Source organism: Centroberyx gerrardi, chromosome 17 (genome assembly GCF_048128805.1).
Source record: "Centroberyx gerrardi isolate f3 chromosome 17, fCenGer3.hap1.cur.20231027, whole genome shotgun sequence".
In the NCBI taxonomy this organism is placed as follows: domain Eukaryota; kingdom Metazoa; phylum Chordata; class Actinopteri; order Beryciformes; family Berycidae; genus Centroberyx; species Centroberyx gerrardi.
This window is the reverse complement of record NC_136013.1, coordinates 14,262,166-14,286,294: the sequence shown is the minus strand read 5'-3', so window position 1 is coordinate 14,286,294 and position 24,129 is coordinate 14,262,166. Positions and strand designations below refer to the sequence as shown.

General features: G+C 43.5%; 2 protein-coding genes across 2 annotated transcripts; one reads left to right on the top strand and one right to left on the bottom strand.

Annotated features, from left to right (window-relative positions):
- Positions 1 to 66: 66 nt before the first annotated feature.
- Positions 67 to 23,842, top strand: tdrd9 (tudor domain containing 9). The gene is made up of 37 exons (XM_071910998.2): positions 67 to 194; positions 2,781 to 3,048; positions 3,399 to 3,463; positions 5,743 to 5,822; positions 5,977 to 6,050; positions 6,614 to 6,835; positions 9,556 to 9,678; positions 10,015 to 10,095; positions 10,182 to 10,346; positions 10,441 to 10,544; positions 10,710 to 10,829; positions 11,388 to 11,472; positions 11,551 to 11,608; positions 11,708 to 11,812; positions 11,918 to 12,015; positions 12,123 to 12,254; positions 12,841 to 13,003; positions 13,135 to 13,198; positions 14,587 to 14,650; positions 14,761 to 14,805; positions 15,320 to 15,373; positions 16,086 to 16,202; positions 16,813 to 16,920; positions 17,946 to 18,046; positions 18,192 to 18,362; positions 19,673 to 19,784; positions 20,003 to 20,218; positions 20,594 to 20,683; positions 20,813 to 21,070; positions 21,817 to 21,984; positions 22,356 to 22,426; positions 22,519 to 22,628; positions 22,724 to 22,820; positions 22,917 to 23,055; positions 23,161 to 23,279; positions 23,376 to 23,448; positions 23,598 to 23,842. The coding sequence occupies exons 1-37, from the start codon at positions 67 to 69 to the stop codon at positions 23,694 to 23,696; spliced, it is 4,347 nt and encodes a 1,448-aa protein (XP_071767099.1). The 3' UTR covers positions 23,697 to 23,842.
- On the bottom strand, positions 1,736 to 3,047 carry rd3l (RD3 like). The gene is made up of 2 exons (XM_071911001.2): positions 2,734 to 3,047; positions 1,736 to 2,099 (listed from the first exon to the last, which is right to left on the bottom strand). The coding sequence occupies exons 1-2, from the start codon at positions 3,045 to 3,047 to the stop codon at positions 1,736 to 1,738; spliced, it is 678 nt and encodes a 225-aa protein (XP_071767102.1).
- Positions 23,843 to 24,129: the final 287 nt, after the last annotated feature.

Here is a 24,129-nt window from a genome sequence, read left to right as displayed (position 1 = left end):
TAGCTACCAGGAGCTGAACACGACCAAGACATGTGCTTTTTGTAAAATGCCCCAAAACACTAAAACATGAAGAAAGTCATCACCGCAGAACAGATATCGGATTGGTTCATTCTAGGGACTAAATTTGCTAATATTAAACTCACAGATGAAGTTGCAAAAGAAAAGTTGGATGAACCGTCATCGACACAGATCAGGTAAGTTAGCGCTAGCTAGTAGTTAACTTTTTGCTAAAGCTAAATTTTGCAAACCGTTTTCTCCCCAAAAACATGGTTTTTGCTAGAAACCCCGTCAACTTCCATCTTGTAGCATATGTCGGGAACTGTTACTTGCATTCCACTTTTTATACGACTTTTAAAATATTTAACCAACTGTTTTCCAAAAAACCCAACACACACTAATGATGGACTGCTCAGACAGAGCAGCAGGTGACGTCACCAGCTAAAATTGAACTTCTCTGTAGGTGTGCTTTCTTTATTGTAGCCACAAATAGAAGCATGGCCTGACTGGATGTAGGTTAGGTTAGGCTAACTGACAGAAAGTTTCGCGGCAGAAGTTACAGATACGAGGATAGCTAAGTTACCTGTGTGGAAGCAAAGTCTCTCAGCTAACGTTAGCTGTGTTAGCGCGCCTACCGGTCGCTGTGGCCTGCTAAAGACATGCTTTGAATTGCACTTTGTAATATAATTTTATGGCAAATTGCCAGTGGAGGGTTCATGGATTTTCTCACTGAGTTTTTAACCCAATCACACGAACATTTTCCCTTCCTGTAATTGAAACCTTCTAACGTCAAGTAGGCTATTTGTTCAGGCCCAGCAACCCAGTGGCAGTGCTGTGATGAACATCCAGCATTTATATGCCTGTCATTAGCCTTATGATTTCCAGTGTGTGGTATCCAGCTATAGATGATGGCTGGATCAGTTGAAACAAATTCAAGGCCTTTCAGCTTGTCAATAAGGGAATAAGTTAACCATTCATAAGTCCTTATTATAAACACTAATCGTTTTTACAGTATCGGCATATGGATGTAAATATGGATTCATGTTGAAGTTGTCGTTATTATCATAATGGTGTTAAAAATCTGAAGTTGGATTTCTCCTGGTTCATGTGATTTTAAAGTGGCCCCCAGTCCTCAAAGCCCCTAAAGGGAGCTTGCAGAGATACATATGCAAAACAAACACAGAATGAAGGATTTACTTAACACTAGTTTGCACAATTTGCCTAAGGCAGTGGAGAAAATCAGTAAGGCTGTTGCCTTAAAGTGTTTTGTTCTCTGTTTATATCCCCAGCTGATTGGCTACTGACTCAGAATAACCTCAGGGAAATGTTGTTCTGCTGCATGTTTGTTTTTCATTTCCTTGACACCACCTTGACATCACTCTGGCTAGCCGGCTATTTATTTGTTAAATAAACAAATAAAGTAAGCAAGTACCTGTGAAATACACCCCACTACAGAAAGCTTAATAGTCATATGTAACCGTGAACTATAGAATACCACTAATTAGGGTTTATAAAGAGCAGGTTACAGACCAGTTCTTGTAATTAAGTATTTCAGTACATTTTTAATGTAGCCTAGTGTCATCTTCACTTTTTGGGTCATATTGCAATAGCTATAAGCTACAAGATATCTAAAGCTAATACAACCAATCTAGAAGTCTTTGCATGAAATCTCCATGCTTTGGATGTGGTAAAATGGTCTTTTCGGGGATTAAGCACAAAACCACAGGAGTGTGTCCTCTCACAGTGTAGTGCTGTACGCCCCTGTGGGCCTGAGAGGAACTGGATAGTAATATGGAAGATCCCACTCCCTGTGGGCTGTGAAGGAACTGGAGTGCCGCATGGCACGGTCCACGTATCCAGAGATTGTTGGGATCTCCTCCCTTGGATGCTCTCCACAGTTGGGTACTGTAGGTGTGACGAAGCCCTGCTTCATTTGGTAGCGGTTGGTCCAAGCCTCCATCGGTCGGAGCCGTGCCGGCTGCACTGAGAGTTCCTCCTCTTCTTCACAATCCTCTTTGTTCAGGAAGTCCCTCAGCACCTGCTTGAAGACACACACCAGCTCCCAGGGCAGTATGTTGTTCGTTGCAAGCACCTCTCGGAACCTGTGGAAGGATTGTATTGTATAGGATAGAATTCATTAATAAACTTGTTTGGGTAACAAGGACCGTTATGCTCTTCCAACTGTTAAATCTCCTAGTTTGTATAAAAAAATTATATTATTATTATTATAAGATTTTCTCACTCCATTCATTAGTGAAAGAGCAGAGAAAAATGTAGAAACACGCAAGGCAAGCTATTAAATACATGTATCTAATAAAAAAAAATACTGTTTCATAATGTTATGCAAACATTCAGCAGCCCTTCGTTTTATGGAAAATAAGTGGGTCATAAGTAGGTCACAATGATCAACCATGTAGAACAACATTACAACCATTTTTTTTTACTTCAGTATGGCTAAAATGGGGCTGATGTTGATGAGTGTAATCTCTGGCAGTTGTCTGGCTTCTCTCAGCCTTATAGGGCATCCTTCACCTTCACATGTTCACACCCTACATAGCCTGCCTCCGTGACAGTAACACATAATGGCTTCCTTGGCAGCTTGCCCTGCCTCCCTTTCCCTTTGGGTCTTTTCTCCTTTGCCTACTGTCAGCCTTTGTGTTGGTGCAGTGTCTGCTAGCCACTGCTGACAGCATGTTAATGTGAAGACGGAGCATGGGTACGGCTACTACCAAACACCTGGAGAGCACGGTGGCTGTGTGGATGGGTGGGATCTGGGCACACAGGCACTCCAGCTGGTGCAGCTCCGATGTGGGGATGAGGGTCCGTAACCTGGGGTACTTCTGGAACCAGTGGAAACCCAGAGCGCTGTGGGCCAGCCTGTGCTCCCGCTCCAGCTCCCGCGCCAGCCGCTCACGCTCCTCCACATGCCACAGGAGCTCTCTGATCAGCATGCGGCTGGGTACAACCCCCGGGGTCTTCAGAGATGCCGCTTCGTCCTGCGCCTGCTCTCCCGCTTCATGCGACCACTTCATCCAGCTGAACAGGGGCATGGCGGACACCACAGACGATCCTGGGGAAACTAGAATTATTTGTGTTATTCTGTAACATGATGGGTTCATGACTTCCCTCCAGCACTTTTCTCATAAACATAGGATTGTTCAAAGCTTAGTCTTTATTTAATCATTTCATTAAAAAGCCTTGCTAGATTCTACAATTTTTTTCTGAAGTACTGATTAAAATACTAAAGTTAACGATCTGACACACTGGAAGATGATCAATGCTTCACCCCCTCGCTAGCTGACCTCTGGTCCCCGTCTGATCGGTGCTATGATTGCCTTCAGCTCTATTCCTGCTCTACTGAGGACGATGTCCCAGGTGTGTGTACGTGGCTCTTTTTTCAGACTGATGGTTTCAACGCAGCTCACACCTGGGCTTCAGACGGATTACACAGCCTGAAGGGTCAGAGGTCAGCCTCACTAAACACAATGCTGCTGAAACTGTATGTCTGGCAACATGCAATTGGCAAGGAAGCAAACCCCCTTCATTGTCTGTAAGGTTGCAAAGTAGAGCCTTTCTAGTATCTGATTTGGCTCTTGCTCCAGTACTCAAAAACATTACCAATAATTGAGCAACTGTGTGTCTCTTCTTGCATGTTTATAGAGGAATCATCACACTAACATCTGGCTGAAAAGTGGAAGAAAAGATGAATGATCAGTACTTACAATTGAGAACTGCACTGCTGACGCTTTTGTGAGATACTCAGAATTTGTCAAGGGGAAAAATGAGCTTTTCATAGAGTACAGCCTCTAGCTCCTTGCCTCCATGGGTCAGTCCATGTGAACTTTATTCCTTCCCTCGCTGTCGACTGCATCCTCTTGTGTCAAATGCCATCAAAGGAGTGGATCAGTTGAGTGGCGGTAGCAATCCTCCACTGCCGTGGTTGTAGCAAACGTTTTTCTCTCTCTGTTGTAGTTATTGTCTTGTCCTTTTCATCCCTCCCACTGCTCCTGTCATGCGGACTGTTTCCAGGAGAGTTAGTCACACACTGCTCTCTGACTAAGAGCTGTCACCTCTCCTCTCCTTTCACCCCACTCTCCTCTGTGCAGTGTGCAGTTTTGTTGTAAGGTCAGCTGCTTTGTAGCTTGCACGAATTGTGTGCATTCGAGAGAAAGAGAGAGGGCGAGAGTGCGTGTGTGCGCACAAGCCTTGTGTGTGTGTGTGTGTGTGTGTGTGTGTGTGTGTGTTGTATTTGAGCTCCTCTTAGTTCTGACAGGGTTTCTGCCTGCTGTGCTGATAAAGTCCTCCCCTCACCAAGAGAGAGAGAGGCTGAGACAACTGGGAATGCTCTCCCTGCAACAGTGCTCCGGGCCTGGCCGAGGTGGCCAGAGGAAAAGACGAGACAAGGCAGAGAGTCGGGGGAAGTTCTGAATGGCATTAGGTGGGGGTGGGGGAGGGGGGTAATGAAGACGAGAGTGAGAAGGAGTTTGCTATTTGGTGGAGCGCAAATGCACTTGAAGGAAGCACACTATTAGCATTACTATTATTTGCCCACAGTGACAGAGCCACAGTCTTACCTTTGGCTAGCATGCTTGCTGAGACTAAACATGTGTAAGCTGAGCCAGTGTCAAACTGAATCTTTCACGTATTCACTGCTGTGAAGAAGTCTTGAAGAAGGAAGGTTTGACTATCATATGAGCAGAAACTAAGAAGAAGCTTTGGCTATCACATATGAGCAGAAAGTGAATAGATTGCTGTACACTAATTCTGTGGTGGTTATTTTTATTCTTCATTTTCTTTTACCGTTTATTCCTGTTCAGGGTCACGGGGGGCTGGAGCCTGTCCCAGCATGGATTGGGCGGATTGGCAGGGAAACACCCTGGACAGGTTGCCAGTCCATCACAGGAATAATACAGATAGACAGCGATCACTCACATTCATACCTTAATTTAGAGAGACTGTAATTTAGAGTCTCCAATCCACCTGGCTTGCATGTCTTGGGAATGTGGGAGGAAACCCACGCTAACGGGGGGAAAACACAAACGAAGGGGCAGAGCAACTCTGCCGCCCACTGGTTATTAGTTTTTTTTTTTTTTTTTAAACAATTGCACTGTGTATGCACTGTACAGTGTCAAAGGATTTTGGAGATGAAAATATTTTTTTCCTCTCCCTTAACTTTTGGCACTTCTACCAATATCAGTAATACTCTGGGCTAAGTTTAATATTGAAAGAACACACATTTTAATCGTAAATGTGCATGAAGTAAGATTTTACTGTCCCATAGCAGAAAATGGCCATAATATATCTGCAGGGGTTTGATAGGATTGTTGCTCAGTACCAATAACTCAGTGATTACTCATCCAGGTGCTGAGATTTCTGGCTTTCAAAAACTCACTTTCCGGCCCATACTATGTTTTGGTACCAAAGCCCCCCCACCTACTTGCATTTTCAGCTGCTCAAAGATGGAGGACGGTGCTATGAGCAAGCGACCGGCCTCGCATCAGATTTCGTTCTCAAACCAAAAAAGCAAATGTGTCATGATATATTACCTCTTTATTAGATGTCTTTGTTGGGTCTCAGCTCTAACTAGCTAGCTTATTTGTTCTCTTGTGAAAATTTGACTTTTACATTTCTGTCCATTACAGGCTATCATAAGCTGTGTCAGAGGACTGTTGTTGCAATTCCTTGGTGATAGAGGTCCACATGTCATACATTTCTTAATGACCCTTTAATGTTGTTTCTTTTCAGCCCATCGAAAGGAGCTGCTGATCAGGGCAGCCAGAAAAATGAGAACTCAGATGGAGGACTGCGGACCAAAAGAACAGGACGTAGGGGGAGTAAGTATTTGAATCGCTTTGAATATGAGCTTTTTAAGTCCAAAGTTCTGTTAAGTTACATCAGAAAAATGTATCAAGCAAAACGAATGTACAGGGATTTGCATGCAACATTGTGTTTCATGTACATTCAATTCTGAATTCTCAGGTGCTGCTCCTCCTCCTCCTCCACTAGCCAGCTATGAGTACCCCAGCTTGCCCATAACCAAAAACAGGCAGGAGGTAAAAGTTGACTGTCCATATACCACACCCACACATAACCACACACAGTCTGAAAGTGCAGTCCCTCTCATGTCAGGAGTCTTACAGAGATCGTCATCACCTCCTCGGGTCATTACTCCACTCAAGCTTTTTTTGTGTTTGCTCAAGATGAAGCACAATATTATGTGATATTGCAACCGGGACAACAAGCAGGGAACTTTAAATTCACCTGTCCAAAAGCCTGTCGACTAGCAGTGAGTGGTTTGTGTATATTTTAGGAGTTTGCAGTGCCATTTAAGCTGCACTCACTTAAGGCAGATTATACAGTCTGCACTGCCTGTCACAAATCAGCTTAGTTTGGCCAGCCAGCACATCCATCTGTTCTGTAATTTCAAATTCTTCTTTTACTTTTTAAAAAATTAGTTTTTGCTCTTATTCTTATTGTTTATGACACTGATATGGCGCGGGGCTTCTCTTTTATATAGTTTCCACTGTGTCTGTTTCAACTGTATGCACGTGTGTGCTTCTGTGTTTGTGTATGTGTATATGTATGTGTGTGTGTGTGTGTGTGTGTGTGCTTCTAGCTCATTTCCCTGATAGAAAACAACTCTGTAGTGATCATCCGTGGAGCCACAGGCAGTGGCAAGACCACCCAGCTGCCCCAGTTCATCCTGGACCACTACAACGAGAAAAATACCTCATGCAACATCGTGGTCACCCAGCCACGCAAAATTGGGGCCACCAGCATCGCCCGATGGGTTGCCACAGAGCGAAAGTGTACCCTGGGTAGTTTGGTGGGATATCAGGTTGGTGCTGATTTGGACCTGATTTACTTCATCTGCATAAACAATTAGATACATACGCGGGCCTGCGAATATATTAGTATGCAAATAATATCAGCCTATATTGGCCTTTCAAAGATTAAAAAATGTATCGTTTCAAAGATTATAATTTCAAAAGATAATAGATGAAATTAGCATAATAATGATAGACCTTTTGAGAAAGCCTGTATGTTCTAGAATTCCTTTTGATTCCATAGAGGGCTGTGATTGGTTTATGGCAAGAAACAATAACTACTTGAGACAGATTTGAAGGAGGACATCTATTTTTCACCCAGCTACCAAAGAGAATCCTAATTTCTGTCTTTTCATGGCAAGTAGAGAAAGACTGTACAGAGACCTTTGTGCAGATGTTGTGTAACAATAGTTGTGTACTGACTGAGCGTAGAACCTGGAGCGATTCACCTTAGATGAGGCTCTGTACAAAAAGCACACTTGACATCTCTCTCACAACTCTAGCAGTGTGTGTGTTGGCGCGCTCTTGTGTGTGTGCATTGTTACCAGGCTGTCTGGCTGAATTGTGTGGAGCTCTGAAACAGTGCGTCTAATTATAACTGTCTGCTCCTCTGCTTGCCTGCTTCTGCAGACTTCAGGACTGCGATCACAGTTACTGTGAAGATAGGGTTAAGATATGCAGCATATAACGCAGCCCTATTTGCATACCTCATGGGCATGTTTTTTGATTTGTGTCCCCCATCTAGGCTAAAGACCAAATGTGTTTGCCATTGCCATCCAGGCCCACTGGCTTTGGAGGCCCTTCCTGAGAAGCTTAGGCTGGCACCGTTGCTGTCATGTTTTAAATAAATTCTTAAAGGAATAATCCACCCTCAGAAGCTCTTACACTTATATATCATCAATCTGTGGTGTTCAATGCATTCCAGGAGCTATTAAAAGAGCCAGGCTCTGTATGTTTATTTGTTTCTGCGTTCGTGTGTAATGCATTTTGTGGTGCGCACTGCTTAGAGGAATTACAGTATACACAGTTTTTAAGTCACCGTAGTGCCACCAGGGGGATAGAATCCGTGGTTTAAACCTGAAGCCATATGGGCTCTGTTGCCCTCTTCAGGCTGGTTTCACTACAATTCTAAACCCCGCCTACAACAGTGTAACTGAACGGAGCACGGGCCAAATGTCTGTGTCAAAATACAAAGCCAATACAGTAAATAGATTTTCCCTCGGATGATTGTGCTATGTAGAGGATATTTGAAGATATTTAAATGGACGTGTCAGGACAAGTCAATCCTGGAATGACAGCTGGTTGTCATTCTCAGTGAACTCTCGGGCCGTCCCAGAAACGCTCTTTTTTCCATAGATGTCTCACACACTAATTCTAGATAAGTCAAGTGCACGTGATTAGCTAGATCATTCATATGAGAGGTTTTGAAGGGAAATGGTGTCTTGCTCTGCAGTAAATTGCACTAACAGATACTTTGAGGGTTCTTCTCTCCAGTTTTTACAGTAAGTAGATTTAGACGTTACTTTGCTGCAGTATCCCACACTAGCTAGCTGTAACAATCGATGTGAAGAAGCTAATGTATGTCCCACTATCTAGCTAGTGGGCCTACATATGCAAGCTAGGTGCTAGCTAGCTAACTTGGTTTGATGTAGTAACCAAAATAGAAATATCTGGTTTCACACGTGACATATTCATCATCATACATCAGTGGAGAAATTGGTATTTCTTCCTCTTCTACAATCGATTTGAGTCTAGAAAGAAACTCTTGCTCTTTGATTCTGAGGGGCTGACACCAAAACCATCACCTTTTACCTTTGATGTTTTAGATGGTTGAAAAAAAATCTGCTATCCAACTCCATTGTAGTTGTGCTGGAAATATCTTGATGTGATGCCATGTCATCTACATTTGGCCAGTTATCCACAGAAGTAAGAACAATACACCACCAAACAACAAAGTGGGCCCAGAAATGCAAGTTACATCACAAATAACTGTAATTAACAGTGTTAAAATGTTTACGGTGGATTTATCTTTTAAAATACACTTTTGTAAACAAGCTATGGCTTTTTTGTATTGTTTTATAGTCTGTAAATATTTTGTATCTTTGTTCTGAAAATATATATCATGTGTTATTCGTTTACAAACAGGTTATGATTGCTATCCATCTACCTCAGAGTAAGTGCATGTTTTCCTTCATAGAGTAGCAACACTGCACATTGTAATAGCTGCAGGACAAAACAGCACTAGTAGATGGAATATCAGCTTTGAAGTGCTGAAGAGAGTAGTATGGTATTATCCTCTCTCACAGTGACCTTGCCCTTTCAGTATGATCATGAGAGCGGCTTTTATACTGTTATCTCTGTTTGCCTCAAGGGGAGTAGAGTGGATGTTTGCACTCCCCAATTCTTCCTCGTTCCCTTTCCCATTTTTCTCTTAGTTTGTGAAAGTCATGTCGTCAGTGAGCGGAGGGAGTTTTTGTGCTCAGAGAGTTGAGTAGGAGAACCAGAGAGTATTTATTTCCCTTGGGGGGGGGGGGGAGCAGTGGATGTTGTTACAGGTCACTTGCATTCTCTCCAAGACTGACTGTCAATAGTCATGTTGCAGTGGCAGACAGCAGTTTTTAAGACACAGCAGGATTACACTGGCAACTTGTTTCTATCTTATGCACAGGTCTAAAGATATGTGTGTTGTTGTTCAAACTTTTCAACACTACTCCGCATATCTGTGTTTCAGGTGGGGTTGGAGAAGATGGCTACTGAGCACACCCGACTCATCTACATGACTACCGGGGTGCTGCTGCAGAAACTGGTGTCAGCAAAGGTCCTCACGGAGTACTCCCATATCTTTATAGACGAGGTGCAAAAAACATGAACAAGTTCAGTTTTAATGTAGATCTCTCTGTCGTAGCATTGTCATTATGGTACCCAAAAAGTTTGTTGTCTTTATCACTAATTATACAGTGTTGAAGGTGACTATATTATATCTTTATTTTCAATATGTTTTATTTGTTGAAATTATTTGTTGTATTATGCCTAAAAATTGTTTTTGCTCTGTTTTGATCTATATCCTATTCTGTGCTGCTGCAGTGGCTCAGTTTCCCTGTGGGATCATCTGAGTTTCATCTAATCTTATCTAATCGTTCTTGACAACTTGGTCCCGAATCAGCCATTCCTGTCTGTCTCTGTGTCCCAGGTTCACGAGCGGACTGAGGAGATGGACTTCCTCCTGCTGGTTTTGAGAAAGCTCCTCCATTCCAACTCTCGTTACGTCAAGGTACTCGCAAGATCTGAATAAGGTTCCTCCTCCAGCTTCTGTCGCTGGGAGTTGAACTGTCACTCACAGCGTCCGTGTTTTCCCAGATCATCCTCATGTCAGCCACCATAAACTGCAGACAGTTTGCTGAGTACTTTGGCACCCCGATTCGTGGCACGATGAACCCAGCCTACGTGTTTGAAGTGGAGGGGGCCCCCTATGCCATTGAAGAGTTTTACCTTGATGACCTTCACAGCCAGTTTCCATACAGGGTAAGGAGAAGGTTATCATTTGCTGATGCTGATGCTGTTATTTTCTATATTGCAAAGCCCAATAGTTTGTATGTGTGTGTGTCTATTTTGACAGGTTGAGTCTCCACATGTAGGTGACCCTAACATCTCAGTGGAGATGTACAACCTGGCCATCAGTCTCATCCAGAGCTTTGACGAGATGGAGGGCAAAGACCCGAGGTGAAGACTCTCCCAGTTTCTTTGAGCACTTGACGGCTTAAACAATCAAACAGACACACAATTGTCGCCCTTTCATTCACTGTGTGTGTGTGTGTGTGTGTGTGTGTGTGTGTGTGTGTGTGTGTGTGTGTGTGTGTGTGTGTGTGTGTGTGTGTGTGTCAGCAGCAAGGCACAGAAAGAGGATGGCATGACTTTGTCAGAGAGAGGTAGTGTGCTGGTTTTCCTCCCTGGTATAAGGGAGATAGGCTACATGCAGGAGGCCTTGGCCAAGCTGGTCCGCAAAAGGTGAGCTTTTGAGTTTGCCTCTTTATTCTCTTGATCATGAATTGTACAATGTTGAGCACATATGGGAATGATTTAGGTTACAACCTCTCTTCACAGTGGCAGCAGCCTTTTCTCATTACTTTGAATGGAAAGGGCACACTGTTGAGTGTCCTAGAGAGTGTTGAGAGTTTAGCATGTTTTAAGTGTTCAGAGCACCAAATGTCAGAGTGTTTTTCAATAATTGCATAGCAACAGCCGGATCCACAACCATTATTTCACAGAAGCATCTGTTTAATGCATGCTGTCTAGAACAGTAGTGCCCAGTGCACACAGAGGGTAATACCTGTCACTTATGTCTGGTTTACTGGCTTTCTATTTTTTAGTCAGTTGGTTTGCTGGCTTTCTATATTTTAGTCACTTGGTTTACTGGCTTTCTATATTTTAGTCAGTTACAAACATTTCACTTGAACATCAGTCGGAATTAGCATTTCTGATGTTCATTTTGTTTGTTTACCTACATTACTTTATACGCATGGTGAATGTTAATACATTTATGGTGGATGTGCTGCTGTTCCTCAGATTGCAGGTGTATCCTCTCCACTCCACTGTGACTCTGGAGGAGCAGAACGGCGTGTTTCTGATCCCTGTCCCTGGATACAGGAAGGTAAGAGCCCTTTACCTTATTCTGCCTCACAATGTGCCCTCAGTGCCCAGTGTACTGATGATCTCTTCATCTCCACAGATCATCCTTTCCACCAACATCGCCGAGAGCTCTGTCACCGTTCCCGACGTCAAATATGGTAGATGCTCGTTCCTCTGCTTGGTTTTGTGTTTTCTCAGTGTGTGGTTTTACAAAATCACAATTGGTTAAACTTCACAGTGTTTATTTGTTGTTACAGTGATTGACTTTTGCCTGGCCCGTCACTTGGTCTGTGACAAAGAGACCAATTATCAGTCCCTACGTCTCACCTGGGCATCCAAGACCAACTGCAACCAGCGCAGAGGTACGACACCTTACAGTGCAGCAGATGCCCACAGAGGACCAGAACTCAAACAACAAAGCATCTATTCACTTCTGTCCTCTCTCCCTCTTTCCCTGTCTCTGTCAGGCAGGGCAGGGCGAGTGTCTAAGGGCTTCTGTTACCGGCTGATTACCAAAGAATTCTGGAAGAATGAGATCCTGGACTACATGATCCCCGAGATGCTGGTAAGAAAATGTGCCGATGACCAGAGATTTTCCAGAAGAAGCACTTATTGATATATTGACCCCACCTCTGATACCGATCCGTGCCCTGCTGTTTGCCTTCCTCTCAGTGCGCCCCCCTGGCCAGCATCATGCTGAAGGTGAAGCTGCTGGACATGGGAGACCCCCGTGCCCTCCTGTCCACAGCCCTCTCACCCCCCAATCTCAGCGACATAGTGAGGACCGTGCTCCAACTCAAAGAGGTCCTGAAACACTGCAGATTGATGACCCCCAACCCCTCCCCCCCCCCCCCTCCCCTGAGAGTGACATTAATGTCAACCTCGCTGCTCAAGTAGAGATAAACATGTGCTGTAATGATGAGTGTTAGGTATTTGGGTGGGCAGCTGACCACCCAGCTCTGTCACAGTGCATTAGAGAGGGTGACCTGTAGTGCTGTGTCAGGAGCTTTGTGTCAGCCAGTGTTAGCACTGTGACTGGGTTTGCAAGTCTATTAGGTGAGAGTAATGTAGGGCAGTGTTGTGTCATTGTGTGTGTGTGTGTGTGTGTGTGTAAGGGAAAGAGGGACAAGTGTGTGTTAACTTTGCTTTGTCACTGAGAAAAAGAGATTTAGGCCTCCTGCATGAAATGTTGGTGTGATCATTTCAAATCAGTCATTTTTGTGTCCAAATATTGGTTTCATACATAATGAGTTGAGGTATTAGGAGTTTAATATGTGTGAATATTAACAAGAAAGCCTTGCGAAAACAGACTATAAAAGACATTTAAATTCATACATTTAAAAAAATGAAAACGTCCCATCGTCTTTACACTGGATGTTTCATTCTGTAGATGGGTGCGCTGTCTGCGAAACACAAGGGCAGAGGTCAAAATGAGGACGGTGACCTGACGTTCCTGGGCCTGGTGCTGGCTCACCTTCCGGTGGACCTGCACCTAGGAAAGATTATTGTGCTGGGCCATGTGTTTGGCTGTCTGGACGAGTGCCTCATCATCGGTCAGTCTGTCATCATACTATTGGAACTGGGCCTCAATTACTGGGCATGCATGTTTATAGTTCCAGAGACTCAACTCTGTGCATGTGTTTGCATGTAAAGCATAATAACAACCCTTCTCATATCTCTTCAGCTGCCTCGCACTCCCTGAAGAGCTTCTTTGCCATCCCATCCCTGCAGCAGCTGGCAGGCCACAGGTGAGTCACACCCAGCAGCTTCACTGACTCAGTAATGTGATATTTCTCTTTGGTAGAACATTTTCACTTGCATGCGCATCTCTATAAGGATTGAGGAACAGTCATTCTCCAGTCTTAGCTCCCCAAGGGGGTTTGGTTGCCACCACCAACATTCAGGCTCTTTTCCCAGGCTCTCAGTATTGATCATTTTTATGTCCCACCACCATGGTACATGGTATGTCATCATGGTGGCGTCTGTCTGTCTGTGTATAGAAACACTGTCGTGAACACAATAACTCAAGAACAATACATGACAGAAACTTCATACTTACACCACAGGTTCCCCCTGTAGAATAGATGATCTGATTAGATCTCGGAGCACCTCGCTGCATAAATTACATATTAATGAGAAACAACTGATTTACTTGAAACTACTATAGTATAACTATAACTCCTTAATGCTTTAAAATACGGAGTTCATATTAATACCACCCATGTGTTATGTGAAGACAAATATGTTGACATTGACGTCTTTGTTAATTAGTAGTATTATGTTAATTTGTTAATTAATTAGCTTAATTAATGTTCTCATTAGCATACCTGGTTATGTTTAATATATCATGATTATGACTGGACATATATGATATATATATAATTTCAACATAAAACAATTAACAGCAAAGGGATCCGTTATCCATTATTATGGGAACAGAAACTCTGACAAATACATTAAATTGATCTAAAGTGCATAGATTTAATGGAAAATTAAAGGATAGATTTTCTTACGTATGCATTACTGTAATAGGGGCACTCCCAGCACTCAGTGAAATGGACTGTTAGTAAGTAAGAGCTGGAGCAGACCCCATATACCATACAGACATCAGCTGACATGACCAGACAGGGAGTCAGTAGCTCATAGTGCAAGAAAAGCTCATGAGTGCAAAATGCAAAGTACCTGTACAGGCACGAGACACTACATCATGTCATGCAAATTAAGTGATCTAACTGCAGTGAGGATAAAGAGTCAAACAAACAGAATTACTTCTTGAGAAATATAACATCTGAAACAGAATTCATCATCCTTATTTAACAAACACAAGTGTTGATTGACTGAATGCAATCTGACCATGAATTATGAAATATGTTAGAGCTGCCCCAGTGACTCTCTGGTTTGATGTGGTTTAGAAGGTGGTAGCTCAGCGTGGTTAATTTTTCTGCGGAAATTTCCCGGAGAGCTAAGCCATGTACTCCAGTTTCACCTGGTTCATAGCCTACTCTCAGGCCGAAGAACTATCTGTATATCATGTGAATGAATCCTTTTAACCAGAACCAACCTGCATCAGCTCCAGAAAGCCATCATTTATGGTATGTTTGTTTTTCTGTTGTCTAATGAATATTTGAATTTCCAGGAGCAAGCTGGCCTTTGCCCGTGGCACCCCAAGTGATGCCATGGCTTTTGTCAATGCCTTCAAGGTAATGTGTTTGATGCTAAGTCAACAGCGCGTTATGTTGTTTGAGGGGTTTACATATTAGCCTAATAGCTGTTGTTTACAAGTCCCTTTCCTGTTGTCTCTTACTGTTAGGCGTGGCACTCATCCAAAAAAAAAGGACAGCTGAGACACCCAAAGGTGAGGAAAGACAACAATCAAACATGAGCTCCTTGTAAAAGCACATGCTTAAAACTTGGACAGTGTATTTTCAGAGGTAGAAAGTAATAAGAAAGAAATACATAGTACTAATGTTCTACTAACAAGTCACTTAACACTGCATTTAACACTGCATTTAATTATCCTAACTTGTTTTCAAAATTAACATCAAACTGTACATGATTTCTCTGTCCCATTGGTAAAGAATTAATATAGCACTGTGTGAATGACATGTGGCAAATTACTGTAGCACAGAGAGCCACAACTAATAATATGTTGTAAACCATGAGATTGTCTAATTGTGGATAGTGTGTTTTTAAATGCTTCTGTTTGAGATAGTCTCTATGTACAAGAGTTTTTGTACAAGAGTAATACTTTAACTTCTTCAATAAATGTTATACATTTGTCTAGTACTCTTTCCTCTGCATTTTCTATTGATGTCTATAGTGAGCTTGCAGTATAAATTTTCTTTGTCTATGCTGCTCGCTCGTCCTAGGACGAGCTGGACTGGGGAAAAGAGAACTTCATTCAGATCAAGAGGATCAGAGAGGTATGGGGACTACTCCCAGCATCAGGACCATATGGAGTTGTGTTACACGAGTTCCTGGATAACTTTTAAATTGCCCATCCTAGATTATCAGCCAAAGAAGGGAAAAATCCATTCTGCCATTACAGAAGGAAATCCTTCTCTTCATTTTAGGACATCCTCACTTACTCTACTAGTAATGTCTGTAGTCGGGGGTTAGCAAGAATGGAACTTGTTTCTGGGAAATGACTCACAGGCAAAGTCATGGTGACTTACATGCTTCAGTGAAGTTGATACAGTAGCACTGGAGATAAAGTATGTCATCTGTGTAAGGCAGTGTCATTTTTCAGTAGCAACAGTGCCTAAAACCAACCTGAAAAATTGCCACAGTGTTGTATTCAATAATAATTGCCACAATTATATTTATCGACAGTAGATAGTTTGTTTACAATATTAGGTAAGCTTAACCCAGAGCTGTCCGAGCAAGAGACCTTTGTTGTGGCACTATGATTCTGTCTGATCATCTAGGTAGTATTGACAAAGTTTGAAAGTGTCAGTTCAGTGACAGGTTTTAGCTGAAATTGAATGCAGTAGTTTGTGATTATAGCTAAATTGAGCAGACTTTTCCTCATGTAATGGCAAAAATGTCAAATTGCATTGTTAATGAGCTAATAATTTGTGGTTAGGGTTAAAATAATGTGGCCCCAGACCTCCTAACCAGTGACTGCTTGTCCAGGTTGCAGAGCTCTATGATGACTTGAAGAGGCGTGTGTCTGCGTTCAACATGAATGTGACGGAGAACCCTCAACCCATGGACTACACCAGCATGCACAGACAGAGGTTCATCCTTCAGGTTAGAGTTAGTGCAGGGATGGCCAAGTCAGAAGTATTTTCTGATGTGCTCACATATCTCATGGCAGATCCTAGGAGGGGGCAGTGAAGTCGGGGTTCCTCTGACCTTGCTTCCTCATGTCTTGTAAAATTGGTTTCTTGCAAAACTGTCCAAAATAGAATTTGAATAGAAATATTTACTTGTGGTATATAACCACCTAAACTTCAACTAGAGCTGCATTGCTACTAGGGCTGAACGATTTTGAAAAAATATCTAATTGCGATTATTTTGACTGATATTGCAATTGCGATATGATTTGCGATATTAGAGGGAATGATAATTTTTACATCATTATTCTCATTTTCATTGAAAAATGTATTAAAATGATTATGGTGTGATTTTTGCAGGGATCTGTACCAAACAAAGATGTTTTCTTAAGTCTGTAGAATATGATGTGTAGGCCAGGACATCTCTGCAGCACGACAATATTTAATTTAAAATGGTATTTTGACACACATTTCGCCTTTAACAATATTGCGCCTCCTGCGATTTGAAAATTGCAGTAGGCCATATTGCGATTTCGATTAATTGTTCAGCCCTAATTGCTACCCTCAACCTGTTTTTGTCTTAGGTGGTCATCGCTGGTGCCTACTACCCCAATTACTTTGTCCAGGGGGAAATGGATGAGGAGCTGGCCTCCAGAGAGTTGAATGGCTATGACCCCAAAACAACAGTGATGGTATGACATTTAGTGTTGGGATCTGAGAGCCAGTTACAATTTGGAATCAGTTTCATAGAATTGTGGATCCATAAAAAGGTGTGACTTTTGATTCTGTTTATCTCTACTTAAACGAATAGTTCACCCCAAAATGAAAATTCAGTCATCATCTACTCACCCCTTCCACCATAGAACTGTAGTGCGCAACCAGAGCATTGCCAGTGAGCTTCCTCCGACATACTTGACATTGAAAAATCCCACGCCTTTGTTATTGTTTGCAGATAAGTCAGTGATAAATATGAATTAACATATTCCACTGGTAGATATTTTTCTTAGATGGCCAAGCAGCTACAACTTCCTATGCTCCGCCTCCTGCACATGCACTGAAGGGCAAACTCTGTTCACTTCAGCTGGACAGACAAAATGACTAGAGGCAATTATGCAATTTGGGGAAATTTTAACCTAAATTGCTAGCCTTTATCTGAAGGCAAAAGCATCACAAATATTTTACCGTCTTTATTACTTGCTCGATTTGGCCAATGGCTGCTTCCTTTAAAAGATTAGTGAGAATATACCTATTTGTTATAGGCCTAATTATGATTTACAATATGCTAATTATATAAGTAATAAAATATAGTGTTTTCTAGAGATATTTTATTTTTACGAAAAGCACCATCAAAAGAATTGGTATTGACAATTGATAAGGAGTCAAATGAATACGAATTAGAACTGGAATTGATCAAATCAAACCAGTTCCCAGCCCTAATGACATTATCTGAATTAACCCTTTGGACCTATTCCCCAGACAGGGTGTGGGGCCAGAAGTAGGATTCAATCTAGGAAAGTTAGGCAAGCGGCTTCCTGAAACAAAGCATCATTTTAGTTTAGGACTGACAGGAACCTCTTCCCCATCAACTGTGTCTGACATAAGTGTGTGTGTTTCGCACTATGTGCTGTTTTTATATGTGATGAATTTGTTTTTATATACAGTACATGATAAGTCTAGGGTTTGTCAAACTAATGTCAGGCTGTGTGTTTGGTCCCAGGTGAGGAACCTCCCCCCATACAGTTTCCTGTACTACAAGCAGCTGCAGTCTCTGTTCCGGCAGTGTGGCCAGGTCAAAGCCATATCCTTTGACGGCTCCAGGTACCTGGCACCAGCGTAGCAAATCAGACATCATGCCTCAGCGCTTCATCTGTTTTAACCTGTCTTCTTACAAAGAACAATGAAAGGGCAAACTCATCATTGTATAACTGTGTGTGTGTGTGTGTGTGTGTGTTTGTGTCCTCAGAGCATATGTGGAGTTCTACAGGACATCCCAGGACTCTGCGGTGCTGCCAGAGGTCTCCCTGGCCCTCCTCCTGTCTAGTCAGAATCTGCCCCTGGATCTGTCTGTGTACCCCAGTGAAGCAGTGGAAATCTGTTCCAGGGGCAGAACCATATCTCACATGAAATACACACGGTACAGAGCTTATCTACTCACACATCATTGAAAAGAACTGTAGCTCTCTCCCTGTCTGAGCGAGTGAATACAGTTGCTGCATTGATTTTAAAACATTCCCTTCTTACCCTTGCTCAATGAGCAGGAAATTTCAGACAAGCACAAAGGTTCGGCTATTTCTGTCTTTTGGGGGCCGAGATGTCCCATCAGTGACCGTCTGGATTTTTGGAAAGTGGGACCCCCTGCACCCACAGGCTGCACTGCTCAATGCCCTTGCACTGAGCCTTAATGTAATCTGACATCCTAGCACTCTGCATGACTCTCCACAGCAATCACTTGGACTCAGATAGGGGAGGTTTTAGGCAGAGACAGCTCCAGCTTCTTCCTCCCTCCTTCTCGAAGACAGGCCTGTCATCACTGGGAGACGGGGTGACATTGGCACACAGCCATTAGAACAATGACGCAGCACACTGACTGTTCTGACCTATTACTTTCCTCTAACAGTGATACTTCCACTTAACCTAAAACTAAAGCTGTTGGCATGTTTTGATACCTCAATTAGCTTTTCCACAGTCATTCGTTGGCATAATATTTGGGGTAGCAGGGTGCTGTAGCAAGAAGGGAGACCGCCCTTCAACTAGAGGACCAGGGCTCCAGCCACCATATTGGTGAGCGTCCACCCTGCTAAAGTGTCCTTGAGCAAGACACTGAATCCCTACCAGCTCCAGGGGCGCTGGTCTATATCTGACCCTGCGCTTCGACTCCCTGTGGAGGGGGCAAACGAAAAGAGAATTTCTCCTTTGGGGGATCAATAAAGTATCAGCACTATTAGTATTAAAGCTGTGACTCAGTTTCTTATAAACATACACGGCATCAGCAGAGCCAAGGCATGTTTATGGAAGAGAATGTTTGCAGTTTATAAAAGGGCTCTGACCGTGCGTTCACACTGCGAGCAACATGATCAACAAATCTGCAGAAGTCCATTCATTTCCTGTAATGCCGAGCGACCAGAGAAACTCGGCCGATGTGTGAAGAGCCAACAAGCTTGTTGGCCGAGAAAAGTTGGCCACAGCTGAACTTTTTGCTGTCATCGGCCATCCACAGCCAATCAGATTTGTGTGCTTCCTTGTTTCCCTACCAATCTGATTTCATTCCATGAGCAACAGTTTTACTTGGCAAGTGCAAAATAAACGAGGTTTATTACAGCCGTTCAAAGCTTCCCAGCTGTATGCAACTTTTATTTTAAAGACTACAAGGAGAAATGCAAAGGAATCTACCCATAATGTTAAAGCCCTGACCCTCCCAGTCCTCTGTGTGCTGTTGCTGTGCAGGGTGAATGTGGACTTCCAGAGCCATTCCGTCTGCCCAGTGGGATTGCTGAGCAGCACCATTGACCCAGACAGGCTGCCCCCCACCCGCTTGTTTGTGGTCAGCATTACAGAGGTCAGTCTTCCAGCTCTAACTTGGTCCTACACAGCTAAATTTCAGAGGAGCTGCATTAACTTTTCAAGAATGAGAAATCCAGGTAAAATACGAGTGTGTGTGTAGTTGCCACATCTTATTATAAAGCTTCACTTTGGGTTTTAAACTTATAGGAGGTTGTGACTCAACTTCTGAAGCCATTAAGGATGCATCCTCTCTAATTTGGGTCTGTGCTCCAGGTGGTGGAGGTGGGTCACTTCTGGGGCTTCCAGGCAGACGAGGCCAGCATGGAGAGGCAGCGCCATCTGACAGCAGAGATTAACATGCGTGAGCTGCTTCCTGTTACCGTGTCCCTCTACCCCAACCTGCTGTGTCTGGCTCCCTACTCCGAGAGCAACGAGCAGTGCCTGTACTACCGTGCCAAGATCCTGCACTTGCGTGGCAACTCAGTGGAGGTGGACATCGCTCACACATAGAAAACTCATTCTGTCAAGATGTACTTCACAGCACCCGCTCCCCTGTGTTCTCTTAAAAAATCTCTTCTACCTCTGTCTTCTGTGATTTCTCATTTGTTTTCTTAGCACTTGTCGCTTACATGAGCATTCTACGGTCACACACGCTTTCACATGTGCACTCCTTACAGTTGGTTGCTTGTAGTGTTGGTGATCTTATTCTACTGTTGCACTCATTGTCATTCATCAACTAAATTACTAAAATGTAAATGTGAACATAGACCAATCACTATTAATAACTGAGAGAGGAGTGTGATGCAGTTGTTGTGGATCATACATGATGGACCAATGAATAGTATGTTTCCTGTCTTCCTGCAGGTGTTCTTTATGGACTTTGGCAACACAACGCTGGTGTCCTGCAGCAGCCTTAGGGAGCTCCCTTTTGACCTCATGTCACACCCATTCCAGGTAGCAATACTTCGTATGGCAAGGTTGATGAAGAAAAACGTTGCATACATAAGTTACACGATGTCATTCCACCCCCAGAAATGTGAGTTGACAGTAACGCACACACTTAAACCCTACTTGTGGTCCCAGGCGCAGGAGTTCCGTCTTGCTGGCATGCACCCCTCAGCCCAGTCCATGATCCTGGGGAACCAGTGGAGCAGCCGCGCCCGTGACTGCTTCATCACGCTGGTGAAGGGTCGTTCACTCATTGTGTCACTGTACTCCATCCTCCACGGTGTCATGCGCGTGGAGCTGCTCATCAACACAGAGACGACAAACAGCAGCGTGACCGACATCTTGGTGAAGGAGGGACATGCCATCAAGGCTGAGGAGAGCTATGATTCCAAGGTAGCACAACAGTTGGAAAGGGTGGAAAGGTCAAGTTTCCCACAGGAAATGTATCAGTTAGGGTGATAGAGGAGTAAACTAAACAAAATGAATAACATGCACAACTTAATGCTTTCTGTCTGCCATTTCTGTTTAATATGCAAAGGAATAAACTCCAATCAACTAGTTTTTATTGTGTTTGACGAGTCAAATTCATAGCAGCTTACTTGGAGGCGAATGAAGGCTACCATTCAGATACCATTATCAATGCAGAGAATAAGGTAGAGCCAAAGTCATGGTTTGTAATGGCACAAAATAAATAATTTGAGATATTTATCTTACTTACTACTACTAACATTTTAGACAGGTTCTGGTGATATTATGGCATTGTGTGTGTTCTAACAATGTTGCATTACTCACACAATGATGCTCCCAAAATATTCTCCTCAGTGCTCGCAATGCCACTTTTCCCCAGCAGATGTTGTGCTTGGACACTGTGTTCAACATTGCTTTGCTCTCAATAAAAATAAAAGCATGAATAATAGAATTATGGATTTTTAGGATTTTCCAGTTAAGGCAGCCCACCTTCACTATAAAGCACTGTGGGAAACCCTGAGGATGTAGATAAGACAAAACATTCAACTATGACATTTGATGAAAACCTATTGTAGATCTCAGTCATGCTAACCCAGATCCAGAAAGATCCAGGCCAATGCTGCGTGCCCTTCACAGTCTGGATGCCTGGTGTTTGTGTGCTCCTCTTGCAGCATAGCCATGAGGTGCTGGTGTCCCTGTACAAGGACCTGGAGAAAGGCACATACATCCCTAATGCCACCAGCAGCTCCTGGAAGGACCGCAAGGTGGAGGAGAAGCAGCTCATTGACAGCCTGCTCACCTACTTCTCCAAGAGCTCCCAGTCCTGTCCCAAGACCAAGGCAAGACACACTACAGCCTACAGTCGATTTGATAGTTCACTAGCTCTCAAATCATTAGGGCCTCTCATCCTGATGGAAATGGTGTCTTTAATGGGGCTCGCCACACGATGGCATCATGTCTGCACTGTCTGTTGGTCTCAGCTTGTCCAGCAGATGGAGCCATTTCAGTAGCTCAGTTCATGTGCTGGTGTTCATTTTGTTGTTTAGAAGCCAGAGCCACACCCATTCTGTCTGGTACCCTGAACAATGACAGCAGGGTTTTTACACCTGTTAATCAAAATAAATGAAATGTGCACGAATGCATCCTGTGATAATATGATTGTGCTGTTAAATGCCATGTCCCACTGCTGCCTCGCTTCTGATACCCCCAGGTTCATGTGCACGGACCAAGCAGTCCTAATAAAATCGCCTTCCACAGCTTGAGTCACGTCACCCACTACAAGTAAGCATCATGTCCACCGACATCAAGTTAAACTCAGAGTGCAAGTTACCATGTGCCTTCCCTCATTGCTCACGAGTGTGCGCTCCTCCCAGGACAGTGATCGTAGAGAGGGGCAGCATCAACTCGATCGCCCTGAACGAAAACCCTCATAACAAACATCAGAGGTTGCTGGTGGCCGGATCTGTGTCTGTCAACAGTACAGGTACCAGACAGATCACTTCATCATAGATATAAACACTGTGATGAAGGCTAAATGGCCATTACCTCCCAACCTGTGTGTGTTTGGTTGCATTGCAGGTTCACGTATTCTGCTGAATGAGACCACCCTAATGCCAGACATCCCCGGCCTGCCTGCACTCATCACCATGCTCTTCACCCCTGTGATGGAGTTGCGGTCAGTCAGACGCACAGATTTACCATTTATCACCAGTTCAGAAAGGCCCTACTTCATCAAAAGACCTTTGTTAATATTCTCTGCCCTCTTCTTTAGCACCAATGCAGAGAGGACCTGCTACACCGGCGCCCTCTGTGGCTTGGGGTGGAACAGTCACGCTCAGGAGGCCGTCCTACCTGAGCACGACACCGAGGTCACCTTCGATGTCAAGTTCGACGTTGAAGACATCACTGAGGTAACAGTTCAGCAGTCGTGGTCCTTCTTTACCCTTTCTATGAAAACAGTTTTACTACACTAAAAATATCCTATAAATATAATGCTGTGTTTTCCTTCTGGTCAGATCAACGCCTTGCGAGTGGCCATAAACCGTCTGGCGTGTGAGGGGCCCAATGGCACCCTGCATCTGGGGCCCGACAGGACCGCCCACCTGCAGGAAGACTGTCGAGAGCGCGTCGTCAGGTCACACACACACACACTGAAACCACTAATAACTGTAAATACCCAAACAATGTAAGTGGGCAGTTATTGATCTCCTCTTTACTTTGTGTTCTGCAGGCTGTTTGCCAAGTCGCCGCCAAGAGAAAATGTCGTTCCAGTGTTCTATGTGAAACCAGAGAAATGGAACCAGGTCTGGTGGACATCATTGCTCATTCATTAATTTGTGGTAATTGCATTTGAACCTTACCCCTGCTGCGTGTTGTTTACTTCAAAGCATGATAGCTCTTTGTATGTATGTGTGTGTGTGTGTGTGTGTGTGTGTGTGTACTGGACCTGCAGGTGGATCCCACTATGAAGATGGATGTTGTTCAGCCTGGAGATGGAAAGACCAAAGGTGTTCTCTTCCAGCTACATCCGGTCACTCTCCTCAACAACTGAGCGGCCATTGTGGTTCTTTTATTTTATTTTATTTTATTTATGACTCTGATTCCAATCTTAAAAATCATATTGTCATTGTCTGGAATTTAATTTCATCGGATTATTTTGAGAGAAGTATTTTTTTGTTTTAAATTCAAATGGGACTGTAGCTTTCAGTAGCAAAATCCACAGTCATACACCTCTGTTGTTAGCAGTCATCACTGGTTTTGGTTTTTCCCAGGTTAAATGAGTGGCTGTTATTAAAGAATGCTAAAGTTTGCTGATATGTCCATGTTGCTGTATAGCTTGTTGTAACTGTGCTTCAGCAGTGGTTCAATAAAAACACTTCTGTTTGCAGCAGACGAGTCTTGTCAGTCAGTCTCCATTCAAACATGGGAGCAGTCTCATTGTGACCTGAGAGCCAAGTTAAATTTGTCACCTCAGCACACACACA

What these genes read in the sequence shown, in the direction of transcription:
- tdrd9 (XM_071910998.2), top strand. Translation starts at nt 67, where the DNA reads ATGAAGAAAGTCATCACCGCAGAACAGATATCGGATTGGTTCATTCTA. An exon ending in GACAGCTGAGACACCCAAAG is followed by an intron (nt 14,806 to 15,319) that starts GTGAGGAAAGAC and finishes CGCTCGTCCTAG; the next exon opens with GACGAGCTGGACTGGGGAAA. An exon ending in AACCAGAGAAATGGAACCAG is followed by an intron (nt 23,449 to 23,597) that starts GTCTGGTGGACA and finishes CTGGACCTGCAG; the next exon opens with GTGGATCCCACTATGAAGAT.
- rd3l (XM_071911001.2), bottom strand. Translation starts at nt 3,047, where the DNA reads ATGCCCCTGTTCAGCTGGATGAAGTGGTCGCATGAAGCGGGAGAGCAG. An exon ending in ACAGCCACCGTGCTCTCCAG is followed by an intron (nt 2,100 to 2,733) that starts GTGTTTGGTAGT and finishes ATCCTTCCACAG; the next exon opens with GTTCCGAGAGGTGCTTGCAA.